We start from the raw sequence: 19,589 nt of genomic DNA on the forward strand, positions 1-19,589 counted from the left end.
GTCATCTGGGCCAAGATTTAATATGCATTTAATGCAAACAGGTTTTTCTTAAAAAAAATGTCAGTTTAAAAAATTATCCTGAAGTTTAAAGAAGTTATCATTGGCTTAGTCTCAACGATCTGCGTTTCTACAGACTGCAACAAACATATATACAAAACATAGCAGAATACTAATGCTTAGGCCTTGACTTTCCCAATGCTGAACTCCAGAAGCTGTCAGTAAAATTGCCCAGCGCTTCTGAAAACCATAATTGTTATCATTACCAAAAGAAAACACTTCACCATTCGGTCCCTGGCAGCAGGATGGTTGGTGATGCTGCACTAACCCAGACTCTGGCGCACAGCACTGGGGTCCTGGTCAGGAGAGGCAGCTGGGATGAGTCCACAGTGTACAGCACCTTGGAATTGGTGCTGTATTGCTTGGGCCTATGGTGAGGCTGTGGTGTAGTGGCTGAGGTGGGCTATGGTGTAGTGCTGAAAAATGAAGGAGGCTCTGAGAAAACGAAAAACAACAGAACAGACCACACTGTACAGTTTAGTGAAAATTCCACCTTGAGAAACTTGGTGGAAGGATAGTCAGGGATGAGGCACTACACGGGTCTTACTGCTTTGGATGACAAAAGACATAGGGAGTTCTGTGAGGCAAGAGTTTCAAGCACATCTTACAAAACACAACTTGCAAGGATACAAAAGAACTCAGGTCAGAGTCGGTGCTGCCGTAACAGGGAATGCAGACCAATTCCCTTTGGTCAAGGCTGCTGCAATCAGGTCAACAGTCTTGAAGATTTGCACTTTGTCAATATGCCAACATACACACACTGGAAACAAACAAGCTAGTTACGTTAAAGCCAAGCTCCATCCATGAAACTTAGTGGACTTTCTAACACTGCACTGATTATATTCTATTTATGGGAGTCTGTCCGAATGGACAGTATGGCTATTAAACTGCATATATTTTAAACAAAGTATTGATTAATAGAGAGCATGAAGTGAATACTTAGAAATAGCATGGCAATCTCTTTGGAAAGTTTGGGCAGCTTTTCTATGAAGACAGTTGAACTTCTAGGTTAGTTAACAGTATGTATGTACAGGAATAAAAATGTATCATTGATTTGCAAGACTTTTGTATAGCATCTCAGAAAGGACATGAATGCTCTCTGTTTGAGATGTGTGGGGGATGCATTATCCCCTTTCATCTCTAAATACAATATTAAGGAGGATTTGGCCATTTAACACAACAGCACAGATGTCTTTTGAATCAACTACTGCCCAATCTGTTTTTTGTGGTCCACTATTAATATATATATTAAAATGCTACATATGTGATTGACCTCTTAAAACTCAGTTTAAGAACTGTGAATTTAACCCACTAACAGACAGAGGGAAATGAGCTTTTGCATATTTACAAAGAAAAATGATCTTGTATATGCAAGTAAAAGAAATATGTACCGCCACTTCTAAGCTAAACAGCAATTCTAGATCTTCCTTCCCAAGAGATCACCAGTTTTAAATACACCATATTGCACTGTCTCTTGCTGGTAAAGTATATTTGATTTTGATCAAAACAAATGGAATTGGAGAGAACTGTTTCTTAGTTCCATTTCAGCAATAGTCATTATAGGATAATGCATCTCTGAAAGGAAGTGTTTGCACAATGTAAATATATAAATATGCTTTTTGTGCATAAATATTTAAGAAAACTGGACTACAAAGATTACTTTTATATGAACCCCCTAAGTTTCTTTGGATGTGAATAACTCCTTTTATCTTGCATTTTCTGTCTTCATATATAATGCATTTGACTACTAAACTCATACAATAAAGTTTGCTTTTTCAAAGAATGTGCACAGTTCTGCCCAATTGGTTAATCCAGTATCAAAGGTTACTGCAACAGACAATTCAGCTCTGGACAGCCCTCACACATCAAACCTACCAGTTTTGTGAGAAATAGGAATGTGGAATAATTGCACTGAAGGCACACTTCTTGAACAAAGTGGATACAATGATGGACAGTTGTGCTGCTCCTCGTGAGAGTGAAGTCCACTAAATTCAGCATATTTAAGAAATGTTTACTGCTGTCTGGAGGCCAAAAAAAAAACAACTCTGCCTTTAGGAGAGCCAAGGTTTCATGGTAGGGGAATTAAAAATTGCCATTCCCAAACATCCACTCAATTACTCACCTTCTGGTCAGTCCTGCAGCTAGATCTGGTACAGATGAAAGGACAGCAAACAAAGCCAGGTTTCATGAATAAAGCCTGTTCCAAACCAACTATGATACAAGCTAGCAACTCAGGCCTGGTAGATGTTCTCTTCTTCACAGACCCACCGGAGACCTAAATCCCCAGCCACGATGGCACAACCTGGAGAAGCTGCCTCCCACGGAGGTGTTCCATCAAGGGCTCTCTGCCATATATCATTTTATGACCTGAGGGTAACTCTAAGCCACACTGTAGATACAATGATACAGAAGTGCTGGAAGGAAGCAGAGATGAAATTTTCTTTGGACACAGAACCTAACAGCATTACCTACTACTGTAGGATATTCTGCATCCATTGCTGCACATTACTAAAGACAGACCGTAGAATAGGTAAGAGCACCAATCAAACTTACCACAGCTTTAGTCTCCATGTAATAAATCTTCTAGAAACTGTAATTTAAGGGATAATGACTCCATATTAAATTAATACAAAAAGTATTGACTATTTCACACATATTGCACAAAGTTTTGTGTTATACATGCAGTCAGGATTGGATGGGTATAGAAGATCTTACCTATGCAGGTCAACAATACAGAAATAATTCTGGGCAATGAAACTGTTGATTACTCCACATGCAAATTCTCAAGAGAAATTAATATTTTTTGCTATTGAGCAAAAAGGGTCAATAGACTTGGAATTAAAATACTTTCTAATGGAGTTTTCTAAATTAAGGCTTGTCTAGTAACATTGAGCTGATCTGACAGAATTAGATGGACTTTACCTGGGAGTTAAGGAAATGTATATTAGTATGATTCAAGTAAACAGCATCTGTAAGTTTTAGGGTATCTGATGTATATCTGATGCATATCTGACGCATACTCTAAGTGGCAAGCACTAAACATTCTTTGTGGAGCATAATTTTTTTTTTTAAATTTGCATTGGAGACACCGAACACAAGATATACAATTAAATGAAATACAATTTCAGCATTAAAGTTGAAAACCCCCGTATCCAACTTCAATACTTCATGTTGTTAAAATAAGGCTACATTATTTCTGGTATTCTTTATTAAAAATACTGCTGTACACGTGAAGAATGAAAACAGGATTAAAGATGAGTAACACATATTGGGATCATGGCATTAGAACTTAACATACCGGTGCTTTTTAGGGGAAGCAGTTGACACCTGAATTACTGAAACAAGGGCAAATCAAAAATACATAGGTACCCTCAACAAAATATTTACAATATAGTAAATACAGCAACAAAATTTAAAACAGGTACAAAAAATTAAGATGACTAACATCACATGATTTCAAAGGTTGTCCCTTCTGTGCTTTTAGCTGTAAAAATAGGAAGGTCAGAATTAAATTTCCCATCTGGGACGGCACATCCTGGTGGCTCTTCTTTATAAATACATATACACAATTCTTCCTATGAATGGATCAAACTACATCTTTAGGACAACCTTCTAAATGGAATTAAAATGGGGTAGAAGAGCTCTCCCCCAAAAAACACCCAAGCTGAACTTCAGACTGTTCAAATCATTCCCAAATACAGACCAAATGAAATAAATAGAAAACAAAGCTCAACTTTTTTTTATTTATGCATCACCTGACACCAAATATTTTCTGGCTGACATTTATGTATGAAAACTTATTAGCTGTCTACCTTTTTATTTTTAAACCAAGTCCTGAGGTTATTAGGGGCTGAAGCAAACTGACATTATGCAAATACACACAGGTTTGCAATTTAGACATGTCTTGCAGAGGGTGGTTTGCTGGTCTAAAAAGGATGAGAATTCAAGCCCTATTTTACCCCTGCCTCACACTTTCACAAAATATTGGTCCACAAATTAAATTTTCAAAGGTTCCCAAACCCCACAACTGAACAGATGATCCCCTTTCATTTTCAAAGAAAACAATACTGGAAAAAACCTCAGCCCGCTTATAAATTAAGCATTTCATATTTCTTCTAGAATACAAGTACTTCTTTTTTGTACAAAAGAATTACAATATGATTTGTCAAAAAACATATAAAAGACAGCTGCTCTTCCTCAAATACATGAGCTAATGATAAAAGACTGTTTTGCATGTTCACTTTTCAAAGTTCCTGTTCCTTTTACATTAAAAAGAACATTCTGGTAACTGTTATCGTTTGAATATTAAACATTATGTTCCTTTTAAAATTCATTCGATCAAATGCAACAATAATCGATCTTTAAACTCAACAACTGATGCTACCTAATGTGGATTCAACCACATTTTCTAAAATGTGTAAAGCATGTCCCTAGTCTTCAAAGCTTTCGAAGTGAAGAGAGTTGCTTTTCTTGCTGCAAGTCTCAAGGCAGAGAATCATTTTAAAGCTTATAAAAGTGGACAGAGAAATATTAAAAACTTCTCTGAAAACTACAAATATTGAGAATTATTAAAATTGATGCCAGTAACATCAGTTGCAAGTGCTTAAGAGTCTGTCCTGACCTTTTGAGTTTCCACATTTTCTTCATGGTGAGCACCCAGTGCTATTAAAACATTCAGTGCTGGGAAAGAATAGATACAGTCTTCACTACTGCTTTAAGAAAGAAAATTCCTACGTATTTGGCAGTCTTCAGTATCAAAGTGTAGGTGTTTAACTAGAAATCCCATGAATACCCAAGTTTGGAGAGAACTGCATGTCCAAATATTAGAAAGGTAATTGAGGAGGAAAATTCCAGACTTTTGAGACTGAATTACTTCAGGAATATTCATGTGTTGAGTATTATCAAAAGTAATATTACTTTGGGCTAAGCAGTGACTGCAAAGGCACAGCAGATCATTATCCCTCCAGATTCAGGCTGTAAAACTTGAAAAGCTCTTGATGCCAGACAACTGCTGTGTTTAGTTAATCTTCTTTTAACAGTGTCTTTGTATCTGTATCCAGTGTAGCGTACCATAATAAAGCTGTGGTTCAAAGAACAGAACTTTATACAAAAATTATACTGTAAATAACCTAAGTAATACACTCCTGAAACTTCAGGCATTTAAACACAATTTCTTTTTTAAAAAAAATCTATTAAAAAAATTGCATAAATGTAAATGCTTCTGACTAGCAGGAAAACATACAGTTTTTTAAAAGGCGCTGGTTGTGTTTAGAGCAAATTTGATATGCTCCTTAAATTATAGATGTTTCCCATGATGCTATTTTCGTCACTTCGCTTAGACAAAGTTTAAATCAAATGATGGGACTTTTTTTTTTTTTAAAGGAGGGAGGGGGGTCAATTCATTGATACTTCAACTTGATCGATTTTTACATTTCATCTTCTTTTTTTTGAGCTAACAGTGGGTGGCATACAGAGCTTGCATACAACACACTTTTACAGAGTTTACGAACTAAACAGTAATTAATAGAACATAATTTCTATTAAATTATTTACCTGGTCCTTTATGCTATTCTGGGTGCAAATAATATCAAAAATGAATAAATTTTGCTTTATCCTCAGTGACAAAAATGTATCCCAGAAATGTCCTTGCAAAGAGTTTCCCTTAAGTATACAATGTGGCAAAACTTCAGAGATCAGAAAAGTCTTAAAAAATTAAAATTAGTGCATATACAAGTGGAAAAAATAAAAGCAGGAACATCATGCACCTGATGTGTTCCTTAATCTAAAATAAATTCTTCACAGATAAAGCCTCCAATGGCAGCCTTAGCTCTAGGATAAGTGAAACATTCTTCCCTTCAAGTAACAGTGTACCTGACTGAAGTGCAAGCAGCTTTGCTCATCTCCTGTTTGTTTCCCAAATGTGAAATGAGATGACAACAACAATTCAGCTGTAGTGCAATTTGCTATTTGTTAAGTTCCTCAGCAATGTCCTGCATGCTTTCAGCAAATACTACAACTGACCATTTGCGGCTGCAATCAGTTCTTGAAAAGTATTTTCAAAGCAGCGTTTTAAATCGCTGTAAGTTACCACAAGTACACTCTTCTCATCTCTGGAAATGAGGCTTATTTTTTCTGGCACACCAGCATCTAACTGTAACAAGAATGCAAAAGATAAAATAAAAGAAGTGTGAAAGAAATGGCAAAACATTTCCCCGATAACAAAAACAATCAATTTTTTGACAAGTATACTGTTTTGGTGCAGCACAGATCTGCTAACACAAAAAGAAAGGATTTAAGTTGCACCAAAACAATGTACCTGGCAAAAAAAAAAAATCGAGACATTTTGGTCTTAACCTGATGGACATCCCCCACCTGTGGACTACATTAATGTTTTTTTCCCTTTCCATAATGCTAATAATCCTGCAATACTATCTTATCTCCCCCTGTATAGAAAACCTAGCATAATTTCCTGGTAGCTCCTGATGAACAAAAACACTTCTGACATTATATTTGCACATAATCCACTACATTTGCATGTAAGATCCACAAGCCTCCTAGTAGGGTAGGTAGTTTACTTCTTGTCCATTCTGAAAATGAATTAATGGATGGACCAGCCCCAAGTACTCAGAACAATGGTAAACAATGGTAGAAACCCAAACCTAAGTTTTTTGGCAGTACTGGAAACAAACTAGATTCTAAGCCTTCTGTACAGTAAATTTCTTCCCTTATTCTAAGGAAAAGATTGCCTAGTTACAGTCCATAATGAACAATTCAGGCCTAAAGATTAAAATTTGTTCCACATTTATTTTCAGATTTTGTTCTGAGTTCTCAAATTCACTAATAAAGTAATAGAAGAACTGAGTTGCACGATCTTCCAAGTGACTGCCATGCAACTACTGTCACTAATGTTTGGTGACAATTGTCTGTAACAGATGCAGAAGTGCTTTTGTCATGAATTAGAAAACGAAGCTCCACAAATGGTGTTATCTTCCTTATGGAAGCTGCTGAATTCCTTTTATTGAAAAGTTTTGGGAACAGGATAGAAAAGCAGTGATTCGGGAGGCATGTATGTATGTTACACTACATACATTAGAGATGTACTACAAAGTCTTAATTTGGAATAGTATAATATGCTGTGCACCAAAGTCCCTTCCAATGCTATCTTATGACCTCACTTTTCAAGAAATGTTCAGTGGAGAACTGACTCTTACAATGAGAAACTTGCATGGCTGTTTTAGTTGATATTTCCAAATACTTTACACTACAAACTTTCATGTTCCCATACAGAAGGTAGGACAGAGGCAAGTGAGATATGATACTGTTGAGACAATCTTTGGAAATACAGTCCCAGCAGGATAAAATAAGTGTATTGTAATGTTGCACTGAATAGCAGAGAAGCAATTAGATTTGGCACGGAGATGTTGGTTGCTGTCTGGAGCAACGTAGCAAGTTAGAAACTGCTTGCATTTGTCTTCTAAAAATAACACTCTGATCATAACCTTAAAAGCTGGAACCTCCCAGATTTAAAGCTTCTGCTTTGTGAGTATTTTCAGAAGGACAAAAGAAAGCCAATTAGCTTTTAGTTTTGGTAGAGTAGGATAAAATCACATATCTTTTTCCAGTACCCATTACAAAATAATGGTGTGTGAGAAATTGTTTGCTATTCACATTATAATTCACAAATTCAGTGAAATATCTTATGAATTTAGTATCTGGAAGATCTGTATTAAGAAAGACACAGCTGACTAGAAACATCAATATTATATGGCTTTCTTTCTCTTCTCCTGTGGATACAGATGTCGGCATCTCAGCAGAAAAGATCGCAGAAACACCATATTGAAGAAAAGACTTTTTTGAACGAAAGTTTCATTCAAAAGAAATGTTTTTGGAGCACAGCAGGAAAGCCCAAATAACCACTTCTACTAGTGCACACAATTTCAGAAGTGCTTTTTAGACTGTGTTTCCAAAGTGGAGTTCTGTAAGCCTTACATTTTTCGTGTACTGAGCCCACAACCACAGAAGAGAAGAGCTTCTCTTTGAAAAGGTAAGCCATGAGCATTTACAGAAAAAGGCATTCTTTGACAGTCTCTTACCTACAAAGTTCTGGATTGTTCCCCACCTCTACAGAACTGTACTGGTCACTGCTTTCAAATCATGATGACATTTCACTGTCTGTTTGACTATCAACATGCTTTTTGATTTAGCATCCCTTTAATGTCCCTTTTAGAGTAATTACAGATACCAATCAGAAAGATAAAAAGGAACTTAAAAAAAGCACAGCAGTGGTCTAACAGGAGACAAAGCTGCGACAATTTAGAAATAGATTTAGCTGTGATTAGTCTGCTGTCATGTGCCAAACGATCCAAATATATTCAAATCTTCCTGGAAGAGAAAGTTGGCTATCCTAATCCTAGAAAATAACACTATCCACAAATTGCATATTGTCAGTGTCTGCAGCACTGTTCCCTATGTAGTGAGTGGAATGGCCAAGCAGCTATGAAGAAAGGAAGTACCATTTTATTCTCCTATGAGTTATTCAGATTTGGTAAAACAATATAAGTCAAAAGCTGATCTGACAGCTCATGTACTTTTTAATTTATGGAGCAAGACAAGAAGTTCTACAACTACTGAAGATCTTGTGGTCTCTCATGCATCCTCCACTATTAGCCACGAAAGCACTCAGCTACAGTTTTGGTAGTGGTGCAGCTTAGAAACTGCAAGGCACCATGAGTTACCAGAAACATACTTAACATTTGTGTCACACAAGTTTTCCTCGCTGTCTAGGAAGGTGCTGGATTTTGCACTAATTTCTATTACAGTTCCCCTCCTGATACACACTCCCGTCTTCTACTCTGGACAAAACAGTTTAAGGAATGGATCCTCTTGCTTTATGACCATCTTCTGCGATAAGTATATCAGCAGAAACCTCCCAGTTAAAGGGGTTTTATGGATCCTTTATGCTGTGTTGAAAGACCAGAGTAGCATAAAGGGACCAGCATTGCTTATTCACAGTATTCAATGCATTCTAGGATGAACAAGTCAATACTGTATTTCATGCTCTATTAGTGAATTTCAAGTTTTAATAATAAATGTGCTACTAAGTTTATTTAAAACGTTCATAAATGTTTGAATATTAGCTTAGGAAACACATTTTCATCCAAAAAGGGGAGAAATAAGCATAAGGTAAATCAGAGTTAATCTGTCAATGACATCTTTCTTTAAAACAATATTTCCCTTCAAAGCAAGTTAACCCAAGCAAATTTTAAAAGCTAACCCAAGTACAGTGTACCTTGTTAAGACATGAGATAATGTGACTGAGGTCAATCCAAGGAGTACCCGCTTCTGTCACCTGATGGAAAAGGTGATCTCGAAAGAGCTTTAGTAAATACCTGTCTCCAGTTTCTGACCATGTTGGGTCTTTCTGAAACCTGGTGTAAAACAAAGGCTCAGATTAAACCTCAGAAAGTTAAGACAAAACGAAACCCACAAATATACATGACCGATCTGAATCGAGTAATCTTATTGCTCTGCTAAACCTCCTGTTACAATCTGCAATTAAATCAGTTTCCCTCCTGCCATACAGACAGAAGATAACATTCAAAGCAACTCAGCTGAAGTATCTGAAGCTAATACAAATGGTCAACAGAAAAGGAATGGAAGAAAGCAATGGCCATCTCCAACAAGTTTACTGCATAAAAATTAGAAACTAGCTTTATAAACAACTTTTACCCAAGTCAATTCAGTAATGGGGAAAACAATAATGGATAGAAAACAGACCATGAACACTTAATTTTTATAAGGTAGTTGATTAAAAAACAAGCTGATAATTAACAGGCTTAAAGCTGGTAGCTACGCCATATGCTACAGATCAAGGAAGCTATGCATTTCCTCAAAAACTATTGTCACTCACAACAGACCAACAAGAGAATCCATACTAAAAGAGGAAGCAACTTTGGCATACCTATTTGTAGCCTTCTCTTTTCCTTTACTATTTTGGTCAAAGTTGCTTATCTTATTGTTTCAAGGCTTCTTAAACAACTAAATCCTTAAGAGGCAAATATGGGGAAAATGTTTAGCTTAAGTTTACAAGGGAAGAAGCCTTGCATTGCAAATGGGATTTTGCATACTTTACACCACAAAAACAAGAATTTCTTACTCTGGCCTCTCATTGATTGTTCCCAATTTTGCTAGAAGCCTAAACAACCTTCCATTTTGCACCTCCTAGAAAACAAGAAAGATTATTAAAGTTTCTGAAACATAAGACACTTATTTGCCAAAGATATATAGTAGTAATGGCAATGAAGCACTATGTACTACAGAGATGGAATTATTCTAAGACCCTGTAAGTTTTTCAGAAAGAGATCCAATACATTATATTGTGTATTGGTAGTCCCAATTCTAATCTTGGCAGTTCATAGACAAGTTATAATGTGGAGGTTTAACAATCAGTGACATCTTGCTGCCCCAGCAGAAACTGGATTGGGCAACCTAGCCCTATGTAGAAACAAGTCTAGACTCTCTTGCCAGCCTACACTTAAAAGTATGTCAAAATACTGTACAATAAACAATGTTAACACACACACATGCATGTGTATATATATCCACATATATACGCACACATACGTGCATGTCTATACATACACAGGTACTTATCAAGACTGTACAGGTAAATAGTATAATAGCTAACTTCAGGTAAACAAGAAATGATCTACTAGATGTGTTCTTGAAAAATGTTTTGTAGGCCATTATTAGTTAATACTGTTTAGCAACAACATCAGACCAATTAGAATAGCAGTCTAAAATAATATTTTTTAAACAAGTTTTTGAAAAAAGCTATAAATTTAATTTTTTTACTTAATGCAGTGTAAATTCCAAGTCCTTCAATAACAGAGGCAAAGCAATCAAAACAAGCTCATACAAAAGACAGAACAATAGAATTTAAAATGCTCATAATACATGCAATTAAAAAATTATTTCATACATTTTTCATCGTCATTTAGGTTACTGTAAAGTGTTGCATCTTAACCTAGCTTGCATTACACTATGGATTAATCTTCCGTTTAAATAAAGCTCCTCAAAGCTGGCAGGGAAAAAAGATTCTCTCCTGATATTTTTCATATTCTCCAGTGGCCCAGCTCTCCGGTGTTATTCATGCTAAACTGCATCTCACTTCATGCATGATCATATTGATTTCAAATGAGTTCAGCCTGGAGTAGATTACTGTGCACAGCTGGGTAAATAAAATAGGTCAAGGTGATAATAGCTTGACCTCAGACAGTCTATGGGTTTGCAAGATTTTTATTACCAGTCTAAAAAACACACAGCAGAACAGCTTGTACTTCAAGTGAAGCTGCACTTAGAAGTTGACAGAAAAGACTTACCTTGTCCAGCTAGCAGAGGTCTACACAACCTCCAAATAATTTTTTGGCATGCGCCCAAATACACAAAAGCCAGAAACACATGTGTGTGAATGCTACAGCCTTGCAGATTCCAAGTCAATGGTGACAAAGTTGAATACCAACACTGGCTCTAAGGCTCCAGGTGGCCTTTCTGCAGGCTTGGTAGCCTGTAGGGCAGGGGATTCTTCTACAGACTGGATTAGGGGACTTGAAAACTGAGGCTTTGCGTACTTGAGTGCTGTGACACGTAGATGATAGGAATATTAAGGTGAAGAAGGAAAAGGACAGAGTAATGGGGTCACTGCTATGTGAAATGCAAATAACAATATTCATGGCTTCAAGAGTAGTAAAGTTATTAACTACATACAAACCACTTCAGGAATTAGAAGCCCTTAAGCTGCAGATGACTGCATGCTTGGAGAATATGATGAAAGAACATACATACAAACATTGTTCTAACGTTCTTTGAAGCAATGATGAAGAGAGGGTATATGGCTAGACCTAAGTGATACTGTAGGTCTGATGGTATGGAATATGTGACAGTGCAACCACGTTATAATATGATAGTTAATCAACAACTGCTATTTATTGCTGCTAGATAAGCAGCTACTGCCAAACTAGGGGCTATGCAACAACTTGGATTTGTGGTAGCTGTGCTCACCTACAAGTGAAAAGCAACTGCTATAAACAACCTGACTGAAAATGCAGAGTCCTTAATGCTGATTACAGGACAATCTCCATTTTTGTTATGGGAAGAGGTCCAGCTACCCAAATTTGCGCAGGCATCTTGGGCCACCTTGACCAGAAGTGATCCTAAACACCTTCAGAGTAGGAGCAATGGTTGACTGTTAATAGGAAGAGTAAACACCTGTCTGGCATCCAAAGTAGACACCAACCTGCTTTACATCTCTCTGCTTCTGAAAGATTTCCTTATCTTTCACTAAGGACGGAAAAGCAGGTTTCCAACAAGTCTATCATGGAAAAGTTAACAGTACCAGTTCACCAGAATCCTATCTATTGCCTTTTCAAATATGCTTATCTGGGGCATATAAGGGAAAGGAGTTGCAAGACTTAAATCCTTAGAAACATAGTACACTAGCCTACACAAATCTTCAGTAATATGAAAGCTTTCTGCAATGTATCGCAGTCATGTTAGAAAATCCTATGATCAGTGGCTTCTGATAAGCAGACAAGATGAAGCTCAAACCCTTTCCTGCTGAACAAATACACACTAACACAGGACAAAGTACATATTTCCTTTGTAGCTAGCACTCAATACAATGACTAAACTTGATAGACTAACCAGACCCATACAGCAAAAGGTGCATGTTTCAGGGAAACTGAGGATCACAACCTTTACTTCCACAACCATTCGTTTGGAAAGGAATGAGATAAGTAAAGTGGCACTGAAATCTAAATCTAAGAATTTGAAGAAAGCATTTGTTGCTCTTTAACCTCTAACTCAAGCTAGATGATCTAGTGTGAGATGACATATAGTGTAAACCAGAATACTACTTTTTAACCATTCAGTAAAGAAAATAGTTTCCTAGGATTGCTGGTTGAACATAAAGATGCTACCTAGAGTTAAAGGCCAGCCAAGCACTTCCAAAAGTTCTAAGAACCACTAGTTTTAGGACTTTCAGTACCTTGCACTCAGAGTTAAGTCTGCAAGCAGCTTACTTGGGTTGCTAAACAAACAAAAGAAAAAGTACCTAGAAAACATTCCCTCTTAAAGTAGAGCTGTAGGAATACCAACTATACGTCTTCCTGTACGAATTACCAAATTATTTACCTTTGCAAGGTCTTCCTCTATAACATCATTTCTCATTTGAGCAGCATCCAACTGAGTATAGAATCGCGCACCAATCATAGGCATGATATCATTTACACTGCGAAGCCTGTTTTGGTCAGTCAGCAAATACCTGCCAAAATATCCCCACCCCCAAAAGATTACTTAAACATGCTGCAAGTGCCAGAGTTCGTCCTATTATGATTTTACAACTATTGACCCTGACGTCTATTTAATATGAGTTGACAATTTGTGTTTTATTAAAAAGATATTAACGAAGAAAACATTTGTGTTAATTTACTTCTACATTTCCAGACAGTTATTTGTATTAGCTAGGATTGTGCCTTCATGGAACTTCTTAGTTCACCCCACTCAAACATTAAGAGCATACCTGAAAAGAGGGAAGGATGCAAAGATTCAGATTGTCATGCAATTGTTTTTCAAATGAGAGAGGGGACAGATTTCTCTACTTTCCCCTCTTAGGCTGCAAGAGCAGAAATAATGACTGTACTAAAGAACACCCCAAAATAACACACGACTAAGAAAAGCTAGTGTTCAAGTCTTTGGTCAAAAAGGAAATGTGCCTATTCTTTAATATCTTCTGAAACTGTGAAAATGTGAGATAAGACCAGGATATTGCTATGGTAGATAACAGGCAAGAAACCCAGTACTGAAGATTACTTATAAGGCTTGTGTGGCAGTGTGTTTCTTTTTTTGTTGTTGTTGTTTTTCATTTGGGGTGTGTGTGTTTGCTTTGTATAGTTCTTTAAAGTTGCATAGCAATTTCTTATTAGGAGCTTTAACAACACTCTAATAAAGCAAGGGCACTGATTTTTATTAGAAACACCATAAAAATACACATTATATAAATTAACTTTAACGATAACACTTAATAATGCACTGGCTATGCAGACATTCAATGACAGTTGTATCTTATTTGCATCTGAAAATATTTTGACTTTTTCATCTGTATGTTAATTTCCTTTAAAATATGTATTTTTATTTTTTTTTAAACATTGGCAAATAAATGTAGTAGCAAACTTACAAAATCAGATTCTTCAGATCAGAGGAATAGTTGATTGTCACCAGTTCCATTGCTTTCTGCAAATTCTCTCTCTGAATTCCTGATAAAGAATTGCACGCCAAAGCCAACACAACTTTCCCCAGGGAGATCAGATCTGCTTGCTAACAGGGAAAACATGCACAGATAAGATTCATAGTATAGATAAATATTACCTACAGAACTAGATGGAATTTAAAGAGATCATTCTTCAGTAACCTTTGAAGGACTTGAGCAACTGAAGTGCTATAGTTCAATACAGCTGTCCACGTAGTTAAAGAGTACAGAGGATAATTTGTCCTGATCTCCTGTTTGATACCTAAGAGTTTCAAGATAGTATATTTACCATTGAATGCTTAAAATTCACTTATTTTAGCTTAATGATAGTACCAGAGCAAAATCTACTGTACTGAGCAGAAGCTCTACACAAAGAGATTCTCCTAACCACTCATGCACTTGCTGCTGAGGAATCAAGTAGTTGGTAGCAAATTGCACAAGCCTTCTCAACACAAGAGACAGAAATACATATCAGGGCTTATTCATTAAAACAGAAACATGTCCTACTGGAACCTAGCAGCTCATGTTTTTGTTTTAACAAACAGATCATAGATTTTCATCTCTAATGGCCTGTGTGAAAAGATAGGAACTGCTTGAAGTAACTAGACAGGAACAGACCTGTAAGGCTAACAACTGGAGTGGCATCCCATTTTGTGAAGAAATCCTTAGCATTACAAACCACTTTCCTTACAGTAAAGCTTCTCTAAAAAAAATGCTGCATAGACCTTGTCACAACAGAAAATTCTGCTCATTTTGATTTTACAGGTAGAAGGACAGCCACAAGAAGTTACTGTGAAAAGCTACACCAGACTTGAAGTCACCTCTGAGAGCAGAGGCTTAATTTAGTAGCAGACAGTACTATTCATAGCAAAAGCTGCCTGATCCTCCCTATAGAAAGTCTTTCAGGTGCATGTAACTTGGCCAAACTTGAAACATTTGCAGCTTTCCATATTGGATGCCTGCTTCAGACTGCATTTAAGAGTCAGATTTCCTGACTTTCCTCTTAGAAAAGATATTCTTGTAAAAGCTAAGAGGTGAATGATACTATTTGTTGTGAATGTCAACTCCATATTCTGGAGGAAAGACGGGATGTTTTGCAAAGAACATTGTCACACAGGGAGTATACCTGCTGTCATTTCTGTTAGGAAGGTCAACAATTTGGCAGCACAGAAACATTAAAAAGTTCTGTTTAGAATTTGGCAGCTAAAACTTTAGGAAACTCCTGAGATGGTGGATATGCCATGGCCCCTCGCAGCTGTTCCGCCCAGAGGGGTAGGTAGCTGTGTTTGCTGCTTCCTTTGGCTGCAGCAGCTGAACAGAGTTTCTTTCCCTTCGGCCACATCTTCCAGATGTTGAGGCACTGAGTAAAGAACACATTTCCAGGTCTCTGAACATCCCTGCTATTTCTGTATCAACTGCTAATGTATGATTAAGCACCACAACTTAAACATGGATAAGCAACGTGACATAAGTTTAAAAGCATAGAACAGGGCAGCCATTAATGAAGACAGAAACAGGATGCGGAAAATAGGACAGAAATAAAGACAATGTGTGGAGAAGATGGGATTGGCATTTGTTAGACTTGACTTCCTAAGGAACTAGGAATTCCAGAGCATCAGTATTGCTTTGTACTTTGGCAAAGAGAAATGAAAGAGACCAACAAATCCCATCTTAGTGGGAACCTACTTGCTTCCACTACCAAGTACAGACAGTTTGAGCAGCAGATGACACTGCTGTTGTACAAAACAGAAGAACCTTGCTGATAAGGTATCTGTACTGAGACACCTTCACCCAGCGCAATGGTATTTTTGTTATTTGTTTCCAAAAGACTTAAGAGAAATATGGAAGTATTTGTATTAACCTTATCTTCTTTCTGCAGTCTCCTACTTAGCACCTTCCAACTTTTAATAATTGTTACGTAGGTATCATATAAATTCTTATCACCACCCAACCCTGACTAATATAACCAAAACATAAAAATTAAGGAAAGACCCTATGGAGAAATAGTCTCTTTACATAGGTGCTTTCATAATACAGATTGCATTAGATTTTAAAAAGTGGTTGAGAAAGAGGTCTACATTAGCTTCAGCTAGGAAATTCTAAATTCAGACTTTTTTTTTTTTTTAAGTTTTCTTTATTTTGAAAAGTACATCTAACAGAAAAATGGGCAGAGATAATACAACACACCAATGCAGCCTCAAACACACAGTTCCAGTTACAGCCAATGCTTAACTTGTGTTTTGTTTGAAAAATGGTTTGGATTCATCCCGTTAATTTTAGGAACTTAACTTGAAGTTACTCAGTTAAGAGTCTGATCAATTGAAGATCTCTGTATTCCACAGGACAATTCAGATTTTAAGCAAGCTGAATCACTCTCTGAAGATGCCTCACTATTCACTGACAGCTAAAACCCTGAAATAAAGTGCTATTACAATGCCCAGTGTACGAAATTTTACAAGAGCACAAAGGTACACAGTTTTTTTCTTGTGTCTGATTAGATAATGGAATGGACATCTGGATTTATAGAATTCAGATTCCTATTTCAGAAGGGATCGAACTGCCATCCACTGACAAACTCTATCCATGCAGACAAGGTAAAACATCCCAGAAGCTGAAGCACACCATCTTTCTGTAAGGAAAAATGCCATATATTCCTATTAAGTCTTACCCTCCTCTCTGAAAAAACTCATTCAGATCTTGCTGCTTCAAGGCAGAGGAAGTTTAAAGGACGCACATGAACTGCTAGACTTTTTTGAAGCAGGGATACTAGAAATAAGGAGTATTCCTGAAGTAGCTTTACCAATTCAAGATACACATCAAATATGATCATTTCTCTGCTTACGCTCCATGTCATGCTTTTCACATATTTAAGGATCACATGAGCCATTAGCTTGCCAGAAGACTTTTGCTATGGTAACTATCAACAGTGACTATTAAAATCATACTAAGTCAATTCACAACTTCAAAGAAAACTACTACACTTCTTAAGTACACGTTGCCTTTTGTTCAAAAATGTACATTGAATGCAACTAATGACCATTTAATTATCAATTCAATTAGTAATAACTGTAACCTGTAACAACCTTTCTTTTTTATCTCCTGAAAAACTTTGCAAGTAAGGATTGTATCACCATCATCTAGGGTCACTGATGGAAATATAAAGTAGCATTAGACTAAAAAATGGCCTCAAGAAGATACCCTCAGAAACAGCCCCCTTCATTAATGGTTTCCCGGTTATCAAATGGATTTTAAATATGTCAGTTAGCAATTTAAAAATTAATTGAATAGGTATTCTTCCTGCATTTTAATGTTAAAAAGATCCACGCTCCTGTGCCAAAAGCCCTCAAGATATATGAGCATTTTATACAGTTGGCTTCATCAGCTAGACATGTAAGCTAGTCAAAAAAATGTGATTTATTTGACAAGATCCATTTTCCATAAGTTCTTTGAAACTGACACTTTGTTTATCCTGTTCCAGTGCTGTGCTTGGATCAGTATCAGCTCAGTCACTAATTCTGTAGATTTGCCTACCCTTTTAAGCACTGGAATTGTACTTAAGTCCCTCCAAGCTCCTAGATTATTTATTAATTTTGAAGTCAACAACAAGACTTTAGATGCCTCTTCTGCTAGTTTCTTTAAATCTGGGGAGGTGTATGTGAAAGTTATTTTGGTTTACTACATTAAAAGTATTAACTTTGAGCAAATGTAACCTTACAGCCCTTGTTAAATCAATAGAACCTATGTTTTCTCTTCATTTCATATGGAGAGAACTTCATTTCATTTTGTTCCAAATACAGAAGTATTTATTAAACCCTTCTATTGTTTCCTGCATCACCATTTACACTTTTACCACCTGAATCTAGTAACTGACACATGACTTGAAGATTCAGGGGAGGGAGGCAAGATGGGGAAGGAATTTCTATAGGTTTAAGCATCTTGTTTTTAATGTAAGTGACCATTCATATTTCATTTATGTATTTTTACTTTCCTTTATTGTTGCCTTTAACTCTTAAATGATCATGTAAGCTAACATGTTTAACACAGATTCTGAAAAACAGACTGAAGAACAATTGTAACAGCCCCTCTCTGTTGTGGCCAAACTCTTTCCTATCTATATTAACAATGGGAAATAGCCAGAAAATGACAAATGCTAACAAAAATACCTTCCTCCACTGAAGACAGCAACAAGGAAATGCATATTAGCTGGGCAGTACACCAACAGATAACCTACATTTTTTACAGTCCCAGAGGAATTCAGGAACTGGGTCATGGATCAAGAGGAAAAAGGACAAGCTGCAGCTGTTATTTTGTAGTGTTATCTGGCTAGGGCAAACAAAGGTAGAGTGTGATAAACGACTTCTGAATTTCAAGGAATTAACTCAGTCCAGAATCTCTGAAGGAACAAAATGGATTGTGAAAGTCTAGCCTTTCTAGAGGAAGCAACAAAAAGGAGGTAATGCAATGCTTTCTAACTCCAGCGTACATCTTCCACACAGAAGAGTACTTCTCTACTGGTTTAGTGGTGATACTTGAATAATTTGGATAATAAGAATGAATAATGCATGCAAACAAAATGTGTATCTAAGCAAAACTAGGTGTTGAGCAAGTTAATTGCCAAATGTTGGGCTGCTATGGTGCTAAATGCTTCTGACAGATTGGCATACCTGCAAGTATTTTCAGATTTGTAACTCCAAGTACGTTAAATGTTTTGCTTTAAAATTACTTGAATGTCATAATATCTCAGAAGGATCTCTTCTCTTGTTGCTATTAAAGTAAATTCAAGGAATTTAGATCATAATCTCACCACAGTATTAGGAATGGAATCCCTCACTTACATGCATCCCTGTATTCTCTCAGTTGTTTTCTATTAAATTATTACCACAAGCCCATTGACATGTAGCTGGTGGGGCATGGGAAGGATCCTTCGATGTCCTACCAGAAGTACACTAAAAATTGCTTTAGTGTATTATCTTAAAAAGTTGGTATGTTCTAGGACGAGGTCTCCAATAAGCTAGTTTCTGCCTGGCCAAAGTTCAAACATTTCATTTATTACTGGAAGACTCCAAATGAGCAATTTTCTCACAGTGAATAAGCTCAATTAATGAAAATAAATTAAATCCAACTCCCTACTGTAGTCTTTCACTCCCAGTATGGACAGGGTACATGATGACTGCTGAAGCAATGTACTTTACCCTGAGGGGAAGTTAGGGAAACAGGCACTCCTGTA

The 19,589-nt window shown here is 36.7% G+C and overlaps 1 protein-coding gene across 3 annotated transcripts in view; it reads right to left on the reverse strand.

The window, feature by feature from the left end:
- Nucleotides 1–3,111: 3,111 nt before the first annotated feature.
- PAN3 (poly(A) specific ribonuclease subunit PAN3) overlaps nucleotides 3,112–19,589 on the reverse strand; it is an 80,472-nt gene continuing 63,994 nt past the window's right edge. Inside the window, exons 17-21 of one of the 3 annotated variants that reach the window (XM_035542574.2) lie at nucleotides 14,291–14,430; nucleotides 13,249–13,378; nucleotides 10,214–10,278; nucleotides 9,347–9,485; nucleotides 3,112–6,208 (exon numbers count right to left, since the gene is read on the reverse strand). In XM_035542574.2, coding sequence (XP_035398467.1) covers nucleotides 6,068–6,208; nucleotides 9,347–9,485; nucleotides 10,214–10,278; nucleotides 13,249–13,378; nucleotides 14,291–14,430 — 615 coding nt within the window. In that variant the 3' untranslated portion in view covers nucleotides 3,112–6,067. Of the gene's footprint in view, nucleotides 6,209–9,346; nucleotides 9,486–10,213; nucleotides 10,279–13,248; nucleotides 13,379–14,290; nucleotides 14,431–16,602; nucleotides 16,992–19,589 lie in introns of those variants that run through there. The other 2 variants (XM_035542575.2, XM_035542576.2) reach the window with 2 other exon arrangements.

This window comes from Cygnus atratus, chromosome 1 (genome assembly GCF_013377495.2).
Source record: "Cygnus atratus isolate AKBS03 ecotype Queensland, Australia chromosome 1, CAtr_DNAZoo_HiC_assembly, whole genome shotgun sequence".
Lineage (NCBI taxonomy): Eukaryota > Metazoa > Chordata > Aves > Anseriformes > Anatidae > Cygnus > Cygnus atratus.